The 15,996-nt window shown below is 39.6% G+C and overlaps 5 protein-coding genes across 11 annotated transcripts in view; 3 read left to right on the top strand and 2 right to left on the bottom strand.

The window, feature by feature from the left end:
• The first annotated feature begins 14 nt into the window (after positions 1–14).
• Positions 15–2,912, top strand: LOC109466271 (complement component 1 Q subcomponent-binding protein, mitochondrial-like). Its single transcript, XM_019763979.1, has 5 exons — positions 15–384; positions 741–882; positions 1,313–1,385; positions 1,690–1,896; positions 2,276–2,912. Exons 1-5 carry the CDS (start codon positions 105–107, stop codon positions 2,420–2,422), a joined length of 849 nt encoding a protein of 282 aa, XP_019619538.1. The 5' UTR covers positions 15–104; the 3' UTR covers positions 2,423–2,912.
• Positions 2,913–3,383: 471 nt separating this feature from the next.
• Positions 3,384–5,802, top strand: LOC109468157 (histone H3.3-like). Its single transcript, XM_019766410.1, has 4 exons — positions 3,384–3,662; positions 4,174–4,274; positions 4,546–4,620; positions 4,963–5,802. The coding sequence occupies exons 1-4, from the start codon at positions 3,536–3,538 to the stop codon at positions 5,101–5,103; spliced, it is 444 nt and encodes a 147-aa protein (XP_019621969.1). The 5' UTR covers positions 3,384–3,535; the 3' UTR covers positions 5,104–5,802.
• A 215-nt stretch (positions 5,803–6,017) lies between these two features.
• On the bottom strand, positions 6,018–7,497 carry LOC109467841 (thioredoxin domain-containing protein 17-like). Its single transcript, XM_019765932.1, has 4 exons — positions 7,276–7,497; positions 6,897–6,978; positions 6,620–6,701; positions 6,018–6,415 (listed from the first exon to the last, which is right to left on the bottom strand). The coding sequence occupies exons 1-4, from the start codon at positions 7,487–7,489 to the stop codon at positions 6,347–6,349; spliced, it is 447 nt and encodes a 148-aa protein (XP_019621491.1). The 5' UTR covers positions 7,490–7,497; the 3' UTR covers positions 6,018–6,346.
• A 122-nt stretch (positions 7,498–7,619) lies between these two features.
• LOC109467829 (Golgi SNAP receptor complex member 1-like) lies at positions 7,620–10,043 on the top strand. 2 transcript variants are annotated; one of them, XM_019765912.1, is made up of 4 exons: positions 7,620–7,719; positions 8,375–8,486; positions 8,728–8,815; positions 9,042–10,043. In XM_019765912.1, the coding sequence occupies exons 1-4, from the start codon at positions 7,692–7,694 to the stop codon at positions 9,552–9,554; spliced, it is 741 nt and encodes a 246-aa protein (XP_019621471.1). In that variant the 5' UTR covers positions 7,620–7,691; the 3' UTR covers positions 9,555–10,043. The 2 variants fall into 2 exon arrangements, with proteins under 2 accessions (XP_019621471.1, XP_019621480.1); XM_019765921.1 differs by having other exon boundaries at positions 7,664–7,781; positions 9,042–9,554.
• Positions 10,044–11,744: 1,701 nt separating this feature from the next.
• The window catches only part of LOC109467449 (mediator of RNA polymerase II transcription subunit 19-like), a 6,144-nt gene continuing 1,892 nt past the window's right edge, over positions 11,745–15,996 (bottom strand). The window contains exons 5-8 of one of the 6 annotated variants that reach the window (XM_019765449.1): positions 15,523–15,622; positions 15,007–15,139; positions 12,171–12,289; positions 11,745–12,057 (exon numbers count right to left, since the gene is read on the bottom strand). In XM_019765449.1, coding sequence (XP_019621008.1) covers positions 12,043–12,057; positions 12,171–12,289; positions 15,007–15,139; positions 15,523–15,622 — 367 coding nt within the window. In that variant the 3' untranslated portion in view covers positions 11,745–12,042. The remainder of the gene's footprint in view (positions 12,058–12,170; positions 12,290–15,006; positions 15,140–15,522; positions 15,623–15,996) is intronic. The other 5 variants (XM_019765466.1, XM_019765440.1, XM_019765484.1 and 2 more) reach the window with 5 other exon arrangements.

Below are 15,996 nucleotides of genomic sequence, written 5' to 3'. Positions count from 1 at the left end.
TTAGTTACCCATAATGCTGTTTCGAGGTCAACGTAGGTCACACTGAAAACCAGAAACGTGTTCAGCACAGAAACTTCCAGTTTTCCCTGAAGTTCTCCAATAAGATGGCTTTTTCCGGCTCTAGACTGGTGGCGTCCGCCGCAGCGAAGCTTTTAGGACAAAGCAGACAGGGTTTCACAGCTCTGACGGGCGTTTCGAGGTCGCTTTTGACGTTTTCAGCTGTGGAAGGGCGCAGCCTGCGGTCCGCATGTTTCTCTCGGTCATTCACACGGTCCATGTGGGTCCTCTGCAGCAAGAGACCGGACACTGGCCTCCTGAACGGCGGAGTGGTCAAGCTCACAGACGTCAACAAGACCTGCAGTTGCTGCGGACTACATACTCATGGTGTGTGTGTTGTTCCTGTACTAAAGATGACTATTTCTAATCGTGTGAAAAAAATTCCATCTCTACAAATTTCATCATCACAAGGGGGGTGGGGGGTGGGGTGATTGTAAAATACAACGTTTGTAAATCAATTCTACACTTGGCGTTATATGTAATAAACTTTTGGTCATATTTTTTTAAATTTTCATTTGCTAGTACTGAAATTTCAATTCATCTCAGTGAATTTGCTGTCATTATAATTACATACATTTCTGTTGTATATTGTTAATATTGCATTTTTAGTTATTGTAAAATTCATATAGATTTCAGAACTTCGTCTATCATATGTGTAACTAATGAAACGGTTTCTGTTACAGGGGATAAAGAACTTGCAAACTTCCTTGCGAAGGAAATTGAGACAGAGAAAGACAACTTGCAAGAAGCCCCCAAACTGAAAGATTTCGAAATCTCCACCAAAGGGACAGAGGTCACACTCACCAGAAATTTTGATGGAGAAATGTAAGTTTTATTTTAGTTGAATTTCATAATTGTTGCACAGTCTGATTTCCCCTTGGCAAAATAATTTAGTAAACTAATTGATAGGAAAAAATCCTCAATACATCTGCTTGGAGAAGAGGATGAGTCAGCTGTTAGAAATCAACCCAAAAATCAGGCTCCAAATATGGGATTATATTTATAATTCATGCTGGCATGCCCAAATAAGGTTCAAAGTACATGTACTTCACTTATACAAAAGAAAAGAGTTGTGATATGAAGTTGATCTTGTTGCTGATGTAGTGATATACAAAAAAAGTACAAATATTCCCCGATAAGTTAGTTGTGAATTTAACAAAAACCATACCAGATAGTTTAGCTCTTAGCTTGTTTTAACACTGTTGCACTGCACTGAAGTAATGCTAACAGCAACACATTTTTGCTCTCTTCTCAGTGTGACTATTGACTTTAATGTCAACCTGTCTGTGGATGATGAGTCTATGGATGAGGAGGGTGAACAGCCACAGGTATGAAATTTTCCAGTTATCACCTTAAACCATTTTTCACACTGTCAGGTGCTTGAAATATCAATGGTAATGTTGGTTTCCTCGGGCCAATGGGAACAGTAGTTTGGGTATTTGCAGAACAACTTTTTTTCAAATTGCAGAGAAAATTTTGACAACTATAATACTACTGGTAACACAAATTAATTCACTTTTAATGTGTAGTGTTTTTTCATACGTGAAATAAAGAATGATGGAATGAATGAATGTAACAAAAACAGTATTGGGAGGTCTGAGTAAGAAGGATGTGTGGTTACCCTGTTCCCAGATGGTGTCCAGACCCAGGTTCACAGTGGAGCTGAAGAAGTCCGGAGGCACCAGCCTGAGTCTGAACTGTTCCTTCACCGGTGATGAGGGGACAGCGGAGGGGGAGGAGGAGGTGGATGTGTTCCAGATCGACGAGGTGACTCTCCACGAGGGGGAGGAGGATTGGCAGGAGAGCAGCTACATCGCTGGAGCTGACAACATGGACGGGGTGAGAACTCGTTCTTGTGTTGGCAAGGTTACAATCTGTGGCATGTAAAAGAACGGCAGAAACATGATTTGTTCGGGCTGAACTTTCTTTCAATTTGCCTGCAACCTACATGTACGTGGTAAATACATTCGATTCTAGGATTATTACAAAACAAACAGGAAAACAATTGCTTTTGCTCTGTTTCCTCTTCTTCTTCTCCAAACCAAAAAGGTCAATGACCTGAACCAGACTGTTACCATGGTAACTAGTGTATATGAATGTGTTTGAGTAAGAATAAACAGATCAGACCATATGCAAAGGTAAACATTATGCGTTTGCTAAAAGCAAATGTAACCTCAAAATTCTATCTAGTTTCTGACCCTTTCTGTTTTCCCCTCAGACCCTGTATGACCTGTTGATGACCACGCTGGAAGAGCGTGGAGTGGACAACAACTTTGCGGCAAAGCTGGTGACTTTGTCCACATCCCACGAGCACAGGCAATACATCAAGTTCCTGGAAGACTTGAAGTCCTTCGTCTCCAAGTAGATGTGTTGAAAGAACTCATCAGAATTTAACTATCACACTGTCTAAATACCCAAGGCTGTGGTGTGGGCAATAGTGTAGTCAAGTTTTAGTTTGTAGCTTGTACAAACACATTGTATACTCTTAGGAACAATTGTTATTTCTTGCTCCATAGTATTGGTCCCTGATATTTTGTGTACGGTAAGAGTCTCAAGTATTTCTTTGTTAGCTCTGATCTTAACAGGTAAAGCTTAGAAATGACATTGGCCACAGCCAGGTGATATATATGTCACACACTTTTATGATAAGAGCTGAGTATGTATACAAGGACATGTGTTTCATTTTGTCTATTAAAATTTCCATGAAACAATTGTGTGTTTCAGTCAACATTGAAAAGAAATGTTACACAACAGTCGTGAGACAACCCCTTCTGAAATTTCTAAGTGGAATAGTCCTTGGTAACATCATACTTATGGCAAAATGTTTGTCCTGTCAATGACAACATAGAATTATTTACAGGTCTCCTGTTTTCACTTTTCCGCTTGCTGTAATCGAGGAGGTTGAAAAAGATGTTGACACATCCTGCTGTTGTATATTGTATAAAGTAAGAATCCGCAGTTTTTACTCCTATCAAGTAGTTAGAATAACCATTCAAGTGTACAAAAATCCTTGATGTCCCCGTTCAAGGTTCAATATAATGCCAGAGCAGAGCAGGGTTTCGTACCTGCAGTACCTCCCATAACCGCCAGTGGCGCGCCTACACCGGTTTCGGTAACGTCCCAAGACCCCATAACCACCTTTCTTTTACATACAAGCGGTAAAGTAAAGCTTGGATGCGTGTATGCAAGCATTTCTAGTCGTCAATACGCATCGTAGAAGAAGTATTTGAAAGCCATAACACACTCATTGAGGCTCATATTTATAATTATCACCATAAATTATCTGTCGTTTGGTGCGGGTACGGGGTCTTGCCGCGCCATTTTCAAATTTTAACCGTTAGGTCTCCGAGACAACAGCCGGGTCAGGTCACCACCGTAAACAGCGGACATTTTTAAATACCTTTGACCACATTTTTACCCTAAATCTGCCCAAAAACGTGTCTTGTGGACGTTGATCTTGCGAAGAGACAACACCAGGATGCCAAGGGTACGGAACACGCAGTCAGGAAGCCCGGCAAGGGCAGCTGGACCGGCCGGTACGCCGGGCAGAGGACGGGGCGCCCCCGCAGCGGGACCGTCCCGAGCCGGGCAGGCGAGGACTCCGAGTGAGTAAAAAATGCCATGTTATGGTCCTGAAACGATGGATATTTCATTGATGAGTGATGGATAGTTGTCCCTTCTTTTTCATAATACAGATTTCTGATATTTTGCTACACAGATGTGCAAACATGTCTACGCGTCGTCTGCGTACAACAACATGTCGTTCGTCCGTCAGATGTAGATGTAGATGTAGATGTCAGGTTAATGTACAACAACATACATTGTAAATGTAATGTCTTTTCGTGGGTCCCTTTTCGTCAGAAGTTTAGATGATCCTATCTTGATTCAAGCAAGGGCATAAAGAAAATTTATGTTACATAATTTTGTAGGTACAGCCCACAGGTGAGTAATAAAGGTCATACAGAATTACAGAAAGTCCTATGATCGTATCATCCCCCCCAAAAAATGAGGACAAGAGCCAAAGTGAGGACTAGTACCATTGGTAAATAAGGACGTTCTATGATATCTGATAAAACGTCCTTGGGTAATTTAACCCTTAAATATTTGGATTTGCAGAGAAGAGAAGATTTCGCCCAGGCACAAGAGCACTGATGGAGATCAGGAAATATCAGAAATCTACAAAACTGCTCCTGAGGAAGCTGCCTTTTTCAAGAGTGGTAAGAAAATGACAGTTAATGAATATACATTCATTAGATAATATTCGTTGGGTTACTGTTATCCTGATAGTAATAAGTTATGATTTTTCATTTGTATCCTCAACCGAGATAACTGAAACTAAAATTATCTTCAGCCCAGAGACAGTACTAGTATGTCTAGTAATACAAGATGGTACATGTTCCTGGTGTGGTGTAGACAGTAACTTGGTTTAATAATGTGAAATCGTGAACGTGATTTCCAGTAATTTATCTCTCTTCTTATCCACTCCAGGTGCGAGAAATCTGTCAGGAAGTTGGAGGAACTGACCTCAGGTGGCAGGCCTATGCCATCATGGCTCTACAGGAGGTAATGTTAGGTCATCTTGACATTTAGCCAGGCATCACGGCCTTCTTTAACTAGCTTTGCGATAACGTTAAATGGCTGTGTTTTGTTGGCAACATCTTCTTGCTCCAACATCATGGGCCAGAGCCAAAAAAGGATGGATTCCAGGCTTCATTCATACTCATAGCCTGGGAACCATCCATTTTTGTACCCGCTGTTTTTTTTAGTGAGTGCAAGAAACCACTTTACAAAACGGATGGCAACCAGGCTAATTTGTTCCTAGATGTTTCAACTTTCAACCTAGCAGTGGCCTGAACAATGGCCAAAAGAAACTGAATTACCTTGTGACTTTTTCGTACACTGCAGGCAGCAGAAGCATTCCTGGTCGGTCTGTTGGAGGATGCTAACCTCTGTGCTCTCCATGCCAAGAGAGTCACCCTCATGCCCAGGGACATCCAGCTGGCCAGGAGGATTCGGGGACCGGAAAAGGGTTTTGCAGCCACTTAGAATAAAATTAGATTAAGGTGTATGTATGTTGGGGGTTTATATACATAGGGCACATGGGTAGCCTGGGCTCAGTGTAGCTTACATGCTAAGATATATCTGTGTTATGCTACTAACCTAGAAGATAAAACGGGTGTTTACTAAGTTCTCAGATTCATGCATGTACGTATATCACTGCCTCTAAGGTATGTGTATGTGTTGACAACACACTGAGTGGGAAGGAAATGGGACCAGTTAATTAACACTGTGTGGTCCTAATTTCACAGCCTACATGAAATAGTGAATGTGTTTATCCTAGAGACTAACTATAATACATGTATATACATTAGACCCTACTAGTTAGTAGTAGTTTTATTGTGCTACTGTCTGTGTACTGGTAGTTGTACTGGCAGTTGGTTCATGTTGTTCTGCACTTATAAACCAGCATAAGTTTTCTCTAACCTGGTCACCTTAGTGGCCTAATTTGTAAATTGTGATTTGACAAAAACGTTGCTTGTTTTAAAAGAATCAGTGCTTTTGTGATGTTTGAAAAAATGCTGTTTTGATAAAGACCATCATATTTCAAACAAAATTTGTCTATTTTTTAATCATGACTAAATTGTTCTGTGAAATGTGTCTGTTTTAGAAACATTACATTTGGGAAAAATTATAATGATACCAAAAATGGTAAGAACTATTTTCTGCTAGACAACTGTTACATAATTTTGTGATGTGGCTCCAGCCCATGTACCTGTGACAGTAATTTTGTACAGTTTGCAAAAAGAGCTAAATAAAAATGGATACAACCAATACTTTTTCATTGAACCTAATCATAAATGTGTATGTGTGATCTGTTGAAATGTGTGGATCTTGGATACTAAATACAAATAACAATACATGTGCATGTATTTGAAAAAGAAGAGCACAGAATCTGAAAATATGGGTAAGAATTGTTTTAATCCAAACCATGACTTTTTTCAGGCTGCAGTTATCAAGCTACAGTACAGTTCCTTTTTCATCATTCTACGTTGGTTACATTCAGTAGTACCTGGGTGTGGGAGGGGAGTTGGGGCTGCATGCCTTTGTCTTGTAGGCAATGACAAACTATTGTCACTCCCTCCCTTAGACAATTTGATTAACAATGAGGTGGTTAAAACTTGGATAAACCGCCAAGTGCATTTTGTGTTACATTAAAGTAAATGGCCCTCCTGAATTAAAGGAGGGTTTTGGACAGGACAGCTGACATCTATATGTTGTTTCCTCCATCCTAGTCCTCTTCAAAGAGCATTGAGACCAGGTTACTCTTGGCACAGTCTTCTTCCATCAGTCTCTGGGGCTACAAAGGGTTAGAAAAAGGAGGTAAAAACTTCTTGAAAAGAACAATCACATTCATTTGTTTCAGGGATGATGATACACTAAAATGTGAGATGAGCTATATCTAGTCAGATGGTAGCAGTGCTGCCTCTGCTTTAACTTCCAAACATCTGGAGATAAAAAATTTCTATTCAAAACTCCTCATGGTTCAAGAACAGGGACCAACCGTTTCCCATCTAATGAGGGTGGGCACACTGGTCAGCTTCAGCTTGGGGTGAGTGCGGAATTCATTGTTCTGGTCCTTCCAGCTGCAACAGGAAGAATATTAAATGTATTTTATTTTTAAAACATATCAAGCAACATCTATCAAAAAAGGACCTAAATAACCTCATACTTGCCTCACTTAGCTGTTGAATAGTTATGAAGTAATCGGCAAGCAGATAATATGTACGTCATGTATCTAGCCAAAAATATATAGTTAGTAAGCCAATCGGAATACTTACAATGCCCTGTCGCCTACAGAGCATGTGATGAAGACAGCATCCTCAGGAGCACCCTTCACACACTGCTCTACTACTGGGTCAGCTGGGAAGACACAGGATTATTAGTGATATTTTAAGGGAGCACCACTATCATGTGACTATGCATACAACATTATGTAAATTTGGATGTCATTTGCATAATTAAAGGCTGCAATTTTATCTTACAGGAAAATCTATAAAGACGTAAAAATGACAGTACGCAGGATATCAAGCAGTATGATGCTATTGTCCTAATTTCTTTTTAAAGCTGCAATGGATATGCAATGGATTCTTATGGATTTGAAGTCTTTGAACGTGGAAAATAATTTCTGCATAAAATCAATATAGATCTTGTCTTTACCTGCAACGCAGTCAGGACACCAGCTCTTCCCCTGTGCGTCGTGGGAGCCAGTAAACAGCGCAAAGATTGCTTTCCCTTTGTGATTCTCGACAGCCTCTAGAAAGGCGCTCAAACCCTCGACTTTTACAGAGACAACCATGATGTTTCCGTGCTTTCCCGGATCTAGGCTCCTCTTCAACACGTGAGCTTGACTTTCAACCCGGAAGTGGATCATTTTACTTGCTACAAAGGGGGTGTTTGAAATTGTTGATTTCACAGAGAATGTTAAGAACGTTTATGGAATATATTTTGTATCAATTTGTACATATGATTTTTGCTGAGGTCACTTTTTCCAGGTCTTTATGACAGAGATTTCGAGAATTCTTACCTTGGGTACAATGGACGATTCCGGAAAAAGTGACGTCAAGTGAAACAAAATGGCGGGCCCTGGCAATGTTTGGGAAGGTGGGTGCGCAATTTGAACCAAGTTCCACGTAAGCACGTCAGGTTAACCATGAGTTTCGAGGGTAAGTCGCGCCGTTGTGTCCCCTAGCATCAGTTCTAACCGTAACCCCGCATGGGACTGTCCCGTCTGCTGTAGCACGTTTAAAAATCGCCTGATCAGAGTGGCCAGATGACGAACCTGTTTTCCGTGCACATCTAATTACTAGTACATTTGTAGATGTAGTCAAGAACAGGAGCATATGGTTTTGCACTTCCTGTATGGAACGATATTTTCCTGACATATAGAAGGCCATCCTAGGCTCATTTTTTTTCAAATTGGTCCGTGTCAATCTAATGTCTTGCTTTTCCTAGTTTGCTGCATGTAAAGGAGAAAGTCTCCGATAAAGTAACGTTATGTGTGAAGTGTAGATTCCAGTATCGATGCACACCGTGTACATGTATCTTGGGCCTCAGTGTACATGCCTACTCATGAAAAAATTATGTACACTTAGGCCCAAGGTGCTTGTTACACGAAACATTATCTGACCATTGTTTTTGATGGACTGGTTTTATTTTAGTAGTAAAATTTTTTTCGCATTACCTACATACACCAGTGTACATGTAGACAAAAGGAGTCTGAGGCCTGCATTTGATATTTGTATTTCCCTCCTTGTAGACCTGCGGAAGCAGGCCCGTCAGTTGGAGAATGAGATTGACCTGAAGCTGGTCTCCTTCAGCAAGCTGGGTACCAGCTACTCCAGTCAGGGACATGCACAGGACTCCAGGAGGTAAGGACCATAGACAGACTAAAATATCATACAGAAAAAGAGTCTCTTTATTTAGCAACTTTAACAACCTGATGAAACTATAAAGATGTCAAAAATTTTCTTTAAGTCTAAATCTTTCTAATACTAACTTGTCTATGTCAGTTTGTGAGGTCAGAGATTCAAAATGTACTCTTTGTTCATCATGGATGATTTTGATTAGGACTGAAATGTAACTTTTTTTTTGTATTTGATAACTTAAAAGGGCAGAGACGTCCCCATTACTAGGCAGTACCAACAGTGAGCACATGTTTGAGACCATGGCCCTGGAGATAGAACAGCTGCTGGTGAAGGTAACAGGACACCCCCCTTATCATGTCTGAATTTATATTCTTCTTTGCAGTTTACTACTGGTAGTCTAAGAATACATACTATAGAAAAGAACACAAGTATGGCTCAAGATGTACATGTATGTTGAAGTATGTAAGATGTATTCAAATTGAATTTTCATTTACAAATTACATGTGTAGTTGTATGTGCCCGTAGATGTTCATGACCTCAGGTGTTGTTGTTTTCCAGCTGAATGAGGTCAACGACAAGATGGCGGAGTATTCGCAGAACGGCGGGATCCACACCAACAACCCGTCCCTCATGCACACCCTGCAGAGACACCGCGACATCCTCCAGGACTACACGCTCGAGTTCAACAAAACCAAGACGAACATTTCTGCCTACCGTGACCGTGAGGAGCTGCTGGGATCCGTACGCCGCGAGATCGACAACTACCACAAAGGTTCGTCGGTGCAGAACCGGAGAACGGACTTGCTTCTGAAGGAGCAGGAACACACGCGGAACGCGGACCGAGTCGCCGACGAGGCGATTAACATTGCCATGGCAACCAAGGAAAACCTGATGGGGCAGAAGGGGATGCTGGGAGGAATCACGACGAAGATGAACACGCTAGCGAAACGTTTCCCGGTGATAAATAACCTGTTCCAGAAGATAAACCTGAGGAAGAGACGGGACTCTATAATCCTGGGCGCGGTGATAGGTGTCTGTGTCATTCTGCTGCTGTTGTATGCCTTCCGCTGATCTCTGTCAGATAGAGATTGCTATCATGTAATAGTCTTTTCAACTTGAAGAGCCGAAAGTTGGAAGGATTACAATAGTAAAGATATACATTTCAATGTCATGATTGCATTCAATTTTGCTTGATCTAGAGTATATGTACTACCTAATGTAAATTGATTTAAGTTTGCTGCATGGTGATAATGAAAAGTTGTTGGTATCTTTTAAGTTGACAGTTGAAACAATAAAACAAACAATGAAATGAAGAACTGTTTGTTGGCATAAGGAATTCTCAAGAGGTTACAGCGAAGCTAAAAACACCCCACTTAAAATGATAAGGAGGTGTGCTCCATGAAATGCTTTTGATGTTTAATGGGGAATCCCACTGTTACAGAATACATGTGAGGCTTCTACATGCAGAGGAACAGTCTAAATATATATAATGTATAACTGTTATATATTCTTTATGAGGTACCAGTAGTGCACATTATCATATGTGCAAGGAGACCTTAACTTAAGTAAGAAAACATTGTTTTGTTTGTTGCCATCTATATAAATGGGACATATTATCAGTCTTAATGTATTGTGGTGGGGAATAAAAGTATCAAAAAGGAAATGGACATTGTATATTGTAGTATTGCTTTGTGTGTGTGTATGTGACTCAAAAGCAAAACAAATCCACAGATAGCAGTTCTGCACCTTATTTATTTACAGGTAGAATTGTCTTGGTCATCCTGTACAAAATTGCAACCACCAACTCCCAATTTCTGCATCAAATATTAATGGCCTTAACATGTTCATGGTGGGAAACAACAATCAATAAACCACAAAATTTGTTGCTGATATGGTCAAGCAGACATTCAGGTTTTAATATTTCTATGAGTAATGTCCCTCTCCCCACAATAATCCTGTATAGACAGTACTAGTGACAAACAATAAAATTCAACCTTTTCACAATGCAGAGATAGAGATACTTGAATTTCCACGATGGCCAATGGGTGAGGGAATAATTAGATTTGTCTCATTAGCTGCATCTGAAGAGCTAAACCTGGTTCAACACCACACTATACCATTACTGTACAGCTTCTCAGGGGACTGTGCTATAATACATGTAAGGGGGGGGGCAAAAGACACTTCATCACACTAGTAATGTATCTGTGTATTCTGTATAGCCGGTATTGCCGCCCTCCGGCGTAACACACCAGCTTTGCAGTCACGTGGCGCGGCTGTAGCTGGCTACATTACACTGAACGAACCTTTCAACATCTTAACCTAAACATTGTTTAAAGCTATCTAATGATGATGTACCCTACTGTACTGCAATAGATCTAGGAAAGAATGAGTGTGATCATTAATGATAAGGAGTAATGATCATTTTCTTGTAACCTACATGTATGACTGTGCTATCACTTCTGCATGAGAAATGTTTGGATCACATCAATCCCCTTACATGTACTAGTTAACAGTCCCCTATTAGGAAGCATCACACAATACATGTCTGTACAATTGGGGAATGATCATTAGGGAAGGGCCTGATTTTTAGTGAGACATTGTGGTTAGATGATATATGGGTTCCATATACTTGACACATTTCAAATGTCATTCCAACAAGAAGGTTGCTCCCATCAAATGTTTTTTTTTTCCTCAGGGTATAAAACTCTGGACTGGTACACATGTAAGTCACTATGTTTAGTCTGACATGGTTGTGACACAGCACAATTGGCTCTGTAAAAATAAATGTGGGTATACATGAAGGCAATAGATATCAAAATATTCAACATATGGATGTTGTTGACAAGTATTCAAACACCTTGAAAAGGAAATATTAGTACATCTATATTACTAATACCTGTACTGGTAGAGACAAGTCCATAACAACTTTGCCACATGTATCCCCTTGTACTGACAAGACTTCTATTGACAAGTGCATTACAGGAATACTGGAATATTTTGCCACAGGTATACTTTGAGAAAAACAATCATGTATTTGTACAATAATTTCTGACACTATCATAATCATGATTGTTATAAATATAATACAAATATCACAAAACATTACAAACTGGCTGTCACAGAAAGTTTGCTGTAAATTCTTCAGAGTGCAGTTTGCTTCGCCCATCGACCCTTTACATAGGATTTCATCTGATGAATGCAGAAAACCAAAGGAAAGAGTCTTTATTGTATGTAGCACAAACAGGTACATGTACTAAATAACAGTGAAGCATGGAAATGAAACGAGCACCAAGCTTTCAAAATAAGGTCAGCAAAACTAGGATGAAAACATAACTTTTGGAATGCCCACCATATTATAAAATGTCCCTCAAGTGCATCGTTGAAATTTTCTCTCCTACTATGACTCCACAAACAAAAGAAACTCTATCTAGTGCATGATGAGTAAATAATTTGCATGTAATTTGCATGAATGATTGACAGGTGGTTGGGTCTGTGCTCTAGCTGCCCTCTGACTGGCAAAGATATTATACAATGACACCTTCAGTAGAAAGACTGCTTCTCAGGTGCTCCCAGTCTGAAACATACAAAACACAGTTGCTTTCTTAATATAAGCATTCAGGGTAAGGTTATCAAATCTAACACACCCATATTTCAAAAAGAAATAAAATATATCAAAATCATGCCAACCTTTTTCTTCTTTTTATCTTTCTTTTTCTTCTTCTCTTTCTTTTCGCTGTCTTCGTGCTTCTTCTGCTTCTTGGTTTTCTTCTCTTTTTCCCCACTTGCCGTGCTGCTTGCTCCCCCATCTGTAGAGCAAAACAACACAGATATGAACCAACCAGCAAGCTATTGTACATGTATTGATACTGTACCACTAGAAACTGAGGAGACCTCAGTGCACATTGTTTTGCTGCTATTTGTAAACCCCAGCATAATAAAATAATCTAAAGAATTCTGCTTCAAAAATGCCTGTTATTGTCAAGCAGTTGTTGTGCTCTTGATCACTGCACAATTTGTACAGATATGCTGATGTTCATATGTCTTTGAGCACCTGTATGTATTATTTATTGCACTGACCTCTGACCTCTCAAACAATCTCTTACGTACACCTTATTACTTGTTGTATATAGGATAGGATAGGTTAAGTAATTGCTACAGGTTGTTGTATTTTATGTGTGGCAATAAGCAACTGTATATACGTCTGTGTTATAAGTTTGTAATGTTGTTTTTAAGACTCCAGGAAGAATAGTGAGTATAAGCGTATGCTTATACTCACAAATGGAGATCCTTCAAATAAACAATAAACAATAAACAAGCACCATCCAATGTGACAGTAGATTTTCAAGCTTAATCATATTTTCTAGTGATTTCAAAATCAGCATCTTCTGGATATCAAAAATTGATAATGTGACACTCTGCTGCACAAGTGCACCACATACAGTGGTGAAATAATAGCATATTATTTGACTTATCAAATGCAAATGTGTCACCAAAACATGCAATACACATGTAATCTACTCCACATGTCGCTGAATTACAAAATGTACTTAGTATACAAAAATAATGTAACCTTAACCGCCAGTTTCCCAAGGTAAAATGAGGAGTACGATCATGCAGGCACTGCTCAAAGCCAGTCCTTCAAAAAAACACAACACTCAAACGGACCATTCCATTCTCAATACAGGGGAGGGAGGTTGTCCATAGTCCAGCTCTGTCCATGGACATCTGTTCATTGACAATGCATGAGAGTATGTACAGAAGGCCTTCACCAAATAGAAATAGGAAGATAGACATGTGGAGAGTGGCAGAAAGTCTGCAAAAACAGTGGAAAGCTGCATTTCAGGGAAAGAAAATGTTTGCAGGTATACATGTACGGAAGTGATTCATAATTTGGCTGGTCTCTGATACTAGAATGTTGTGGTCTGTAAAGAACCCTATTATAGGATCTGAACAATCAAAAAGTCAATGTTGTTTAGTCATTTCTTCAGATGACAATTCAAATGTAGTTTGTTGCTATGTTCATTGCTAGCAATGCAGCAAAGTACAAATGCTATATCATTGTGCAGTATGAACATGTTAAAAACCTATGATTTTTTTGGCTTCATAATCATATAGATCTGTTCAACACAAGATGTGCTTGTCATCTTTTCGCCATAGATAAACACTTGAAATGTGGTAGAGTGACAAAAATATATTTCTCTGAGGTTTTCACAAATGAACTATTTTGCCAATATTTGTTGAGCAATTACAATTTTGGCTCCAAAATCCTACAATAGGGGTAGAATATACAGGATGGCAGAGACACTGAGAATTGTAGAAGACAGACGAAAAAGATTTGTGTTGTTGAGTGGCATCTCCTGCGGTTGCCTCCCCTGTTCTGCTGGGAGAATGGAATGGTCCAGCACCAGTTTTACCTGTGTGGCTCTGAGAGCTATCCTGGACTGACATACCCTCACTGGTCTTACTGTGCTCACGCTTGTGCTTCGATGTTTCTTCTTGGCTGGAGGCTGCTGGTGAAGTAATCTGTAGCTATCAAAAATTGATAATGTGACACTCTGCTGCACAAGTGCACCATATACAATAGTGAAATGATAGCATATTATTTGACTTATCAAATGCAAATGTGTCACCAAAGCATGCAATACACATGTAATCTACTCCACCTGTCACTGAATTACAAAATGTATACAAAAATAAAGTAACCTTAACTGCCAGTTTCTCAAGGTAAAATGAGGAGTACGATCATGCAGGCACTGCTCAAAGCCAGTCCTTCAAAAAACACAACACTCAAACGGACCATTCCATTCTCAATACAGGGGAGGGAGGTTGTCCATAGTCCAGCTCTGTCCATGGACATCTGTTCATTGACAATGCATGAGAGTATGTACAGAAGGCCTTCACCAAATAGAAATAGGAAGATAGACATGTGGAGAGTGGCAGAAAGTCTGCAAAAATAGTGGAAAGCTGCATTTCAGGGAGAGAAAATGCTTGCAGGTATACATGTACGGAAGTGATTCATAATTTGGCTGGTCTCTGATACTAGAATGTTGTGGTCTGTAAAGAACCCTATTGTAGGATCTGAACAATCAAAAATCAATGTTGTTTATTCATTTGTTCAGATGATAATTCAAATGTAGCTTATATTCATTGCTAGCGATACAGTAAAGTGGAAATTCTACAATGTTGTACAGTATGAACCTGGGATTTTTTTTATTTACAATTTGGCTACATATTTGTTCAACACAAGATGTGTTTTTTTGCCATAGATAAACACTTGAAATGTGGTAGAATGACAAAAATATATTTCTCTGAGGTTTTCACAAATGAACTATTTTGCTCATATTTGTGGAGCATTTCCAATTTTGGCTCCAAAATCCTACAATAGGGGTAGAATATACAGGATGGCAGAGACACTGAGAATTGTAGAAGACAGACGTATAAGATTTGTGTTGTGGAGTGGCATCTCCTGTGGTTGCCTCCCCTGTTCTGCTGGGAGAATGGAATGGTCCAGCACCAGTTTTACCTGTGTGGCTCTGAGAGCTATCCTGGACTGACATACCCTCACTGGTCTTACTGTGCTCACGCTTGTGCTTCTTGTTTTTATGTTTCTTCTTGGCTGGAGGCTGCTGGTGAAGTAATCTGTACTGCTCTGGGATCTAGGGTTCAGCAAGAAAATAACGCAAGAAGTTATGGTTAAAGTATATTGCACAATCTACTATCTATACTAGTTCTTCTGATGATCACAAAACAATGACATTTTCAACGGTGAACAAACAAATAGTAAATACACAATAATATATTTGAGAAATGAAGTCTTGTCTGTAAAGTGTCTGTCTCATTAAAAACAGGCATTACATCCCATATAAGAGGACATTATCACCTACTAGTAAGTGACGAAGGACATTGGTGCCTTTCTCAAGGTCACAACACTGAGGCCTGGCAGGGATTAGAACGTAAAATGCTTGTAATTATGAGTTCACCCTAACTAAAAAGCCACCATACCACCGTGTATCTTCAAGAGAAGGAAAAGAATACCCACCGGCCCTGGATGTAACCTGAAGCCCTGAAGTTGTGGTCCTGACAACTGATACAGCTCCTTTCCAACTATGGGTGGTTTCTCAATGAGTGACCTCAGACTGCTATAGAAGTGAACACAAAAAAGAAATACATATTACATCTATCTGGTCTAACATTATTCAACATTGTGTACATGTATTACTAGTACCCTTCACTACAGCATGTACTTTGTGTTTTCTTTTACTAGTAAAAGGTATAAGCACATGTAACGCTACATATAGTACCAACTGTTACTTATAGCCATCGTCGACTACGACGGACGAACAACATAGCCATCCTGCACTAATCTCTAGAGAAAACCAATTCTTGAATTAACTTGTAATTCCTCACTTCAAAAGCATTAACATGTGTAAAATCCAATTTTTTATTCTATAGTATACGTATTTGAACACCACCAAACAAGCTTCAATCATACATCAACAACAACAAAAAATAC

This window comes from Branchiostoma belcheri, unplaced genomic scaffold (assembly GCF_001625305.1).
Source record: "Branchiostoma belcheri isolate BF01 breed outbred unplaced genomic scaffold, Haploidv18h27 scaffold1, whole genome shotgun sequence".
Lineage (NCBI taxonomy): Eukaryota > Metazoa > Chordata > Leptocardii > Amphioxiformes > Branchiostomatidae > Branchiostoma > Branchiostoma belcheri.
Note: the sequence above shows the minus strand (reverse complement) of the source record. Positions and strands in the feature narration are given on the sequence as shown.

Coding starts and splice junctions, on each gene's coding strand:
- LOC109466271 (XM_019763979.1), top strand. CDS start 105: ATGGCTTTTTCCGGCTCTAGACTGGTGGCGTCCGCCGCAGCGAAGCTT. Junction 883..1,312: donor AGAAATTTTGATGGAGAAAT/GTAAGTTTTATT, acceptor CTCTCTTCTCAG/TGTGACTATTGACTTTAATG. Junction 1,897..2,275: donor GAGCTGACAACATGGACGGG/GTGAGAACTCGT, acceptor TTTTCCCCTCAG/ACCCTGTATGACCTGTTGAT.
- LOC109468157 (XM_019766410.1), top strand. CDS start 3,536: ATGCCAAGGGTACGGAACACGCAGTCAGGAAGCCCGGCAAGGGCAGCT. Junction 3,663..4,173: donor CGGGCAGGCGAGGACTCCGA/GTGAGTAAAAAA, acceptor TTGGATTTGCAG/AGAAGAGAAGATTTCGCCCA. Junction 4,621..4,962: donor CCATCATGGCTCTACAGGAG/GTAATGTTAGGT, acceptor CGTACACTGCAG/GCAGCAGAAGCATTCCTGGT.
- LOC109467841 (XM_019765932.1), bottom strand. CDS start 7,489: ATGATCCACTTCCGGGTTGAAAGTCAAGCTCACGTGTTGAAGAGGAGC. Junction 6,979..7,275: donor GTGTCCTGACTGCGTTGCAG/GTAAAGACAAGA, acceptor GTGTCTTCCCAG/CTGACCCAGTAGTAGAGCAG. Junction 6,702..6,896: donor TCTGTAGGCGACAGGGCATT/GTAAGTATTCCG, acceptor TTCCTGTTGCAG/CTGGAAGGACCAGAACAATG.
- LOC109467829 (XM_019765912.1), top strand. CDS start 7,692: ATGGCGGGCCCTGGCAATGTTTGGGAAG. Junction 8,487..8,727: donor CATGCACAGGACTCCAGGAG/GTAAGGACCATA, acceptor ATAACTTAAAAG/GGCAGAGACGTCCCCATTAC. Junction 8,816..9,041: donor TAGAACAGCTGCTGGTGAAG/GTAACAGGACAC, acceptor GTTGTTTTCCAG/CTGAATGAGGTCAACGACAA.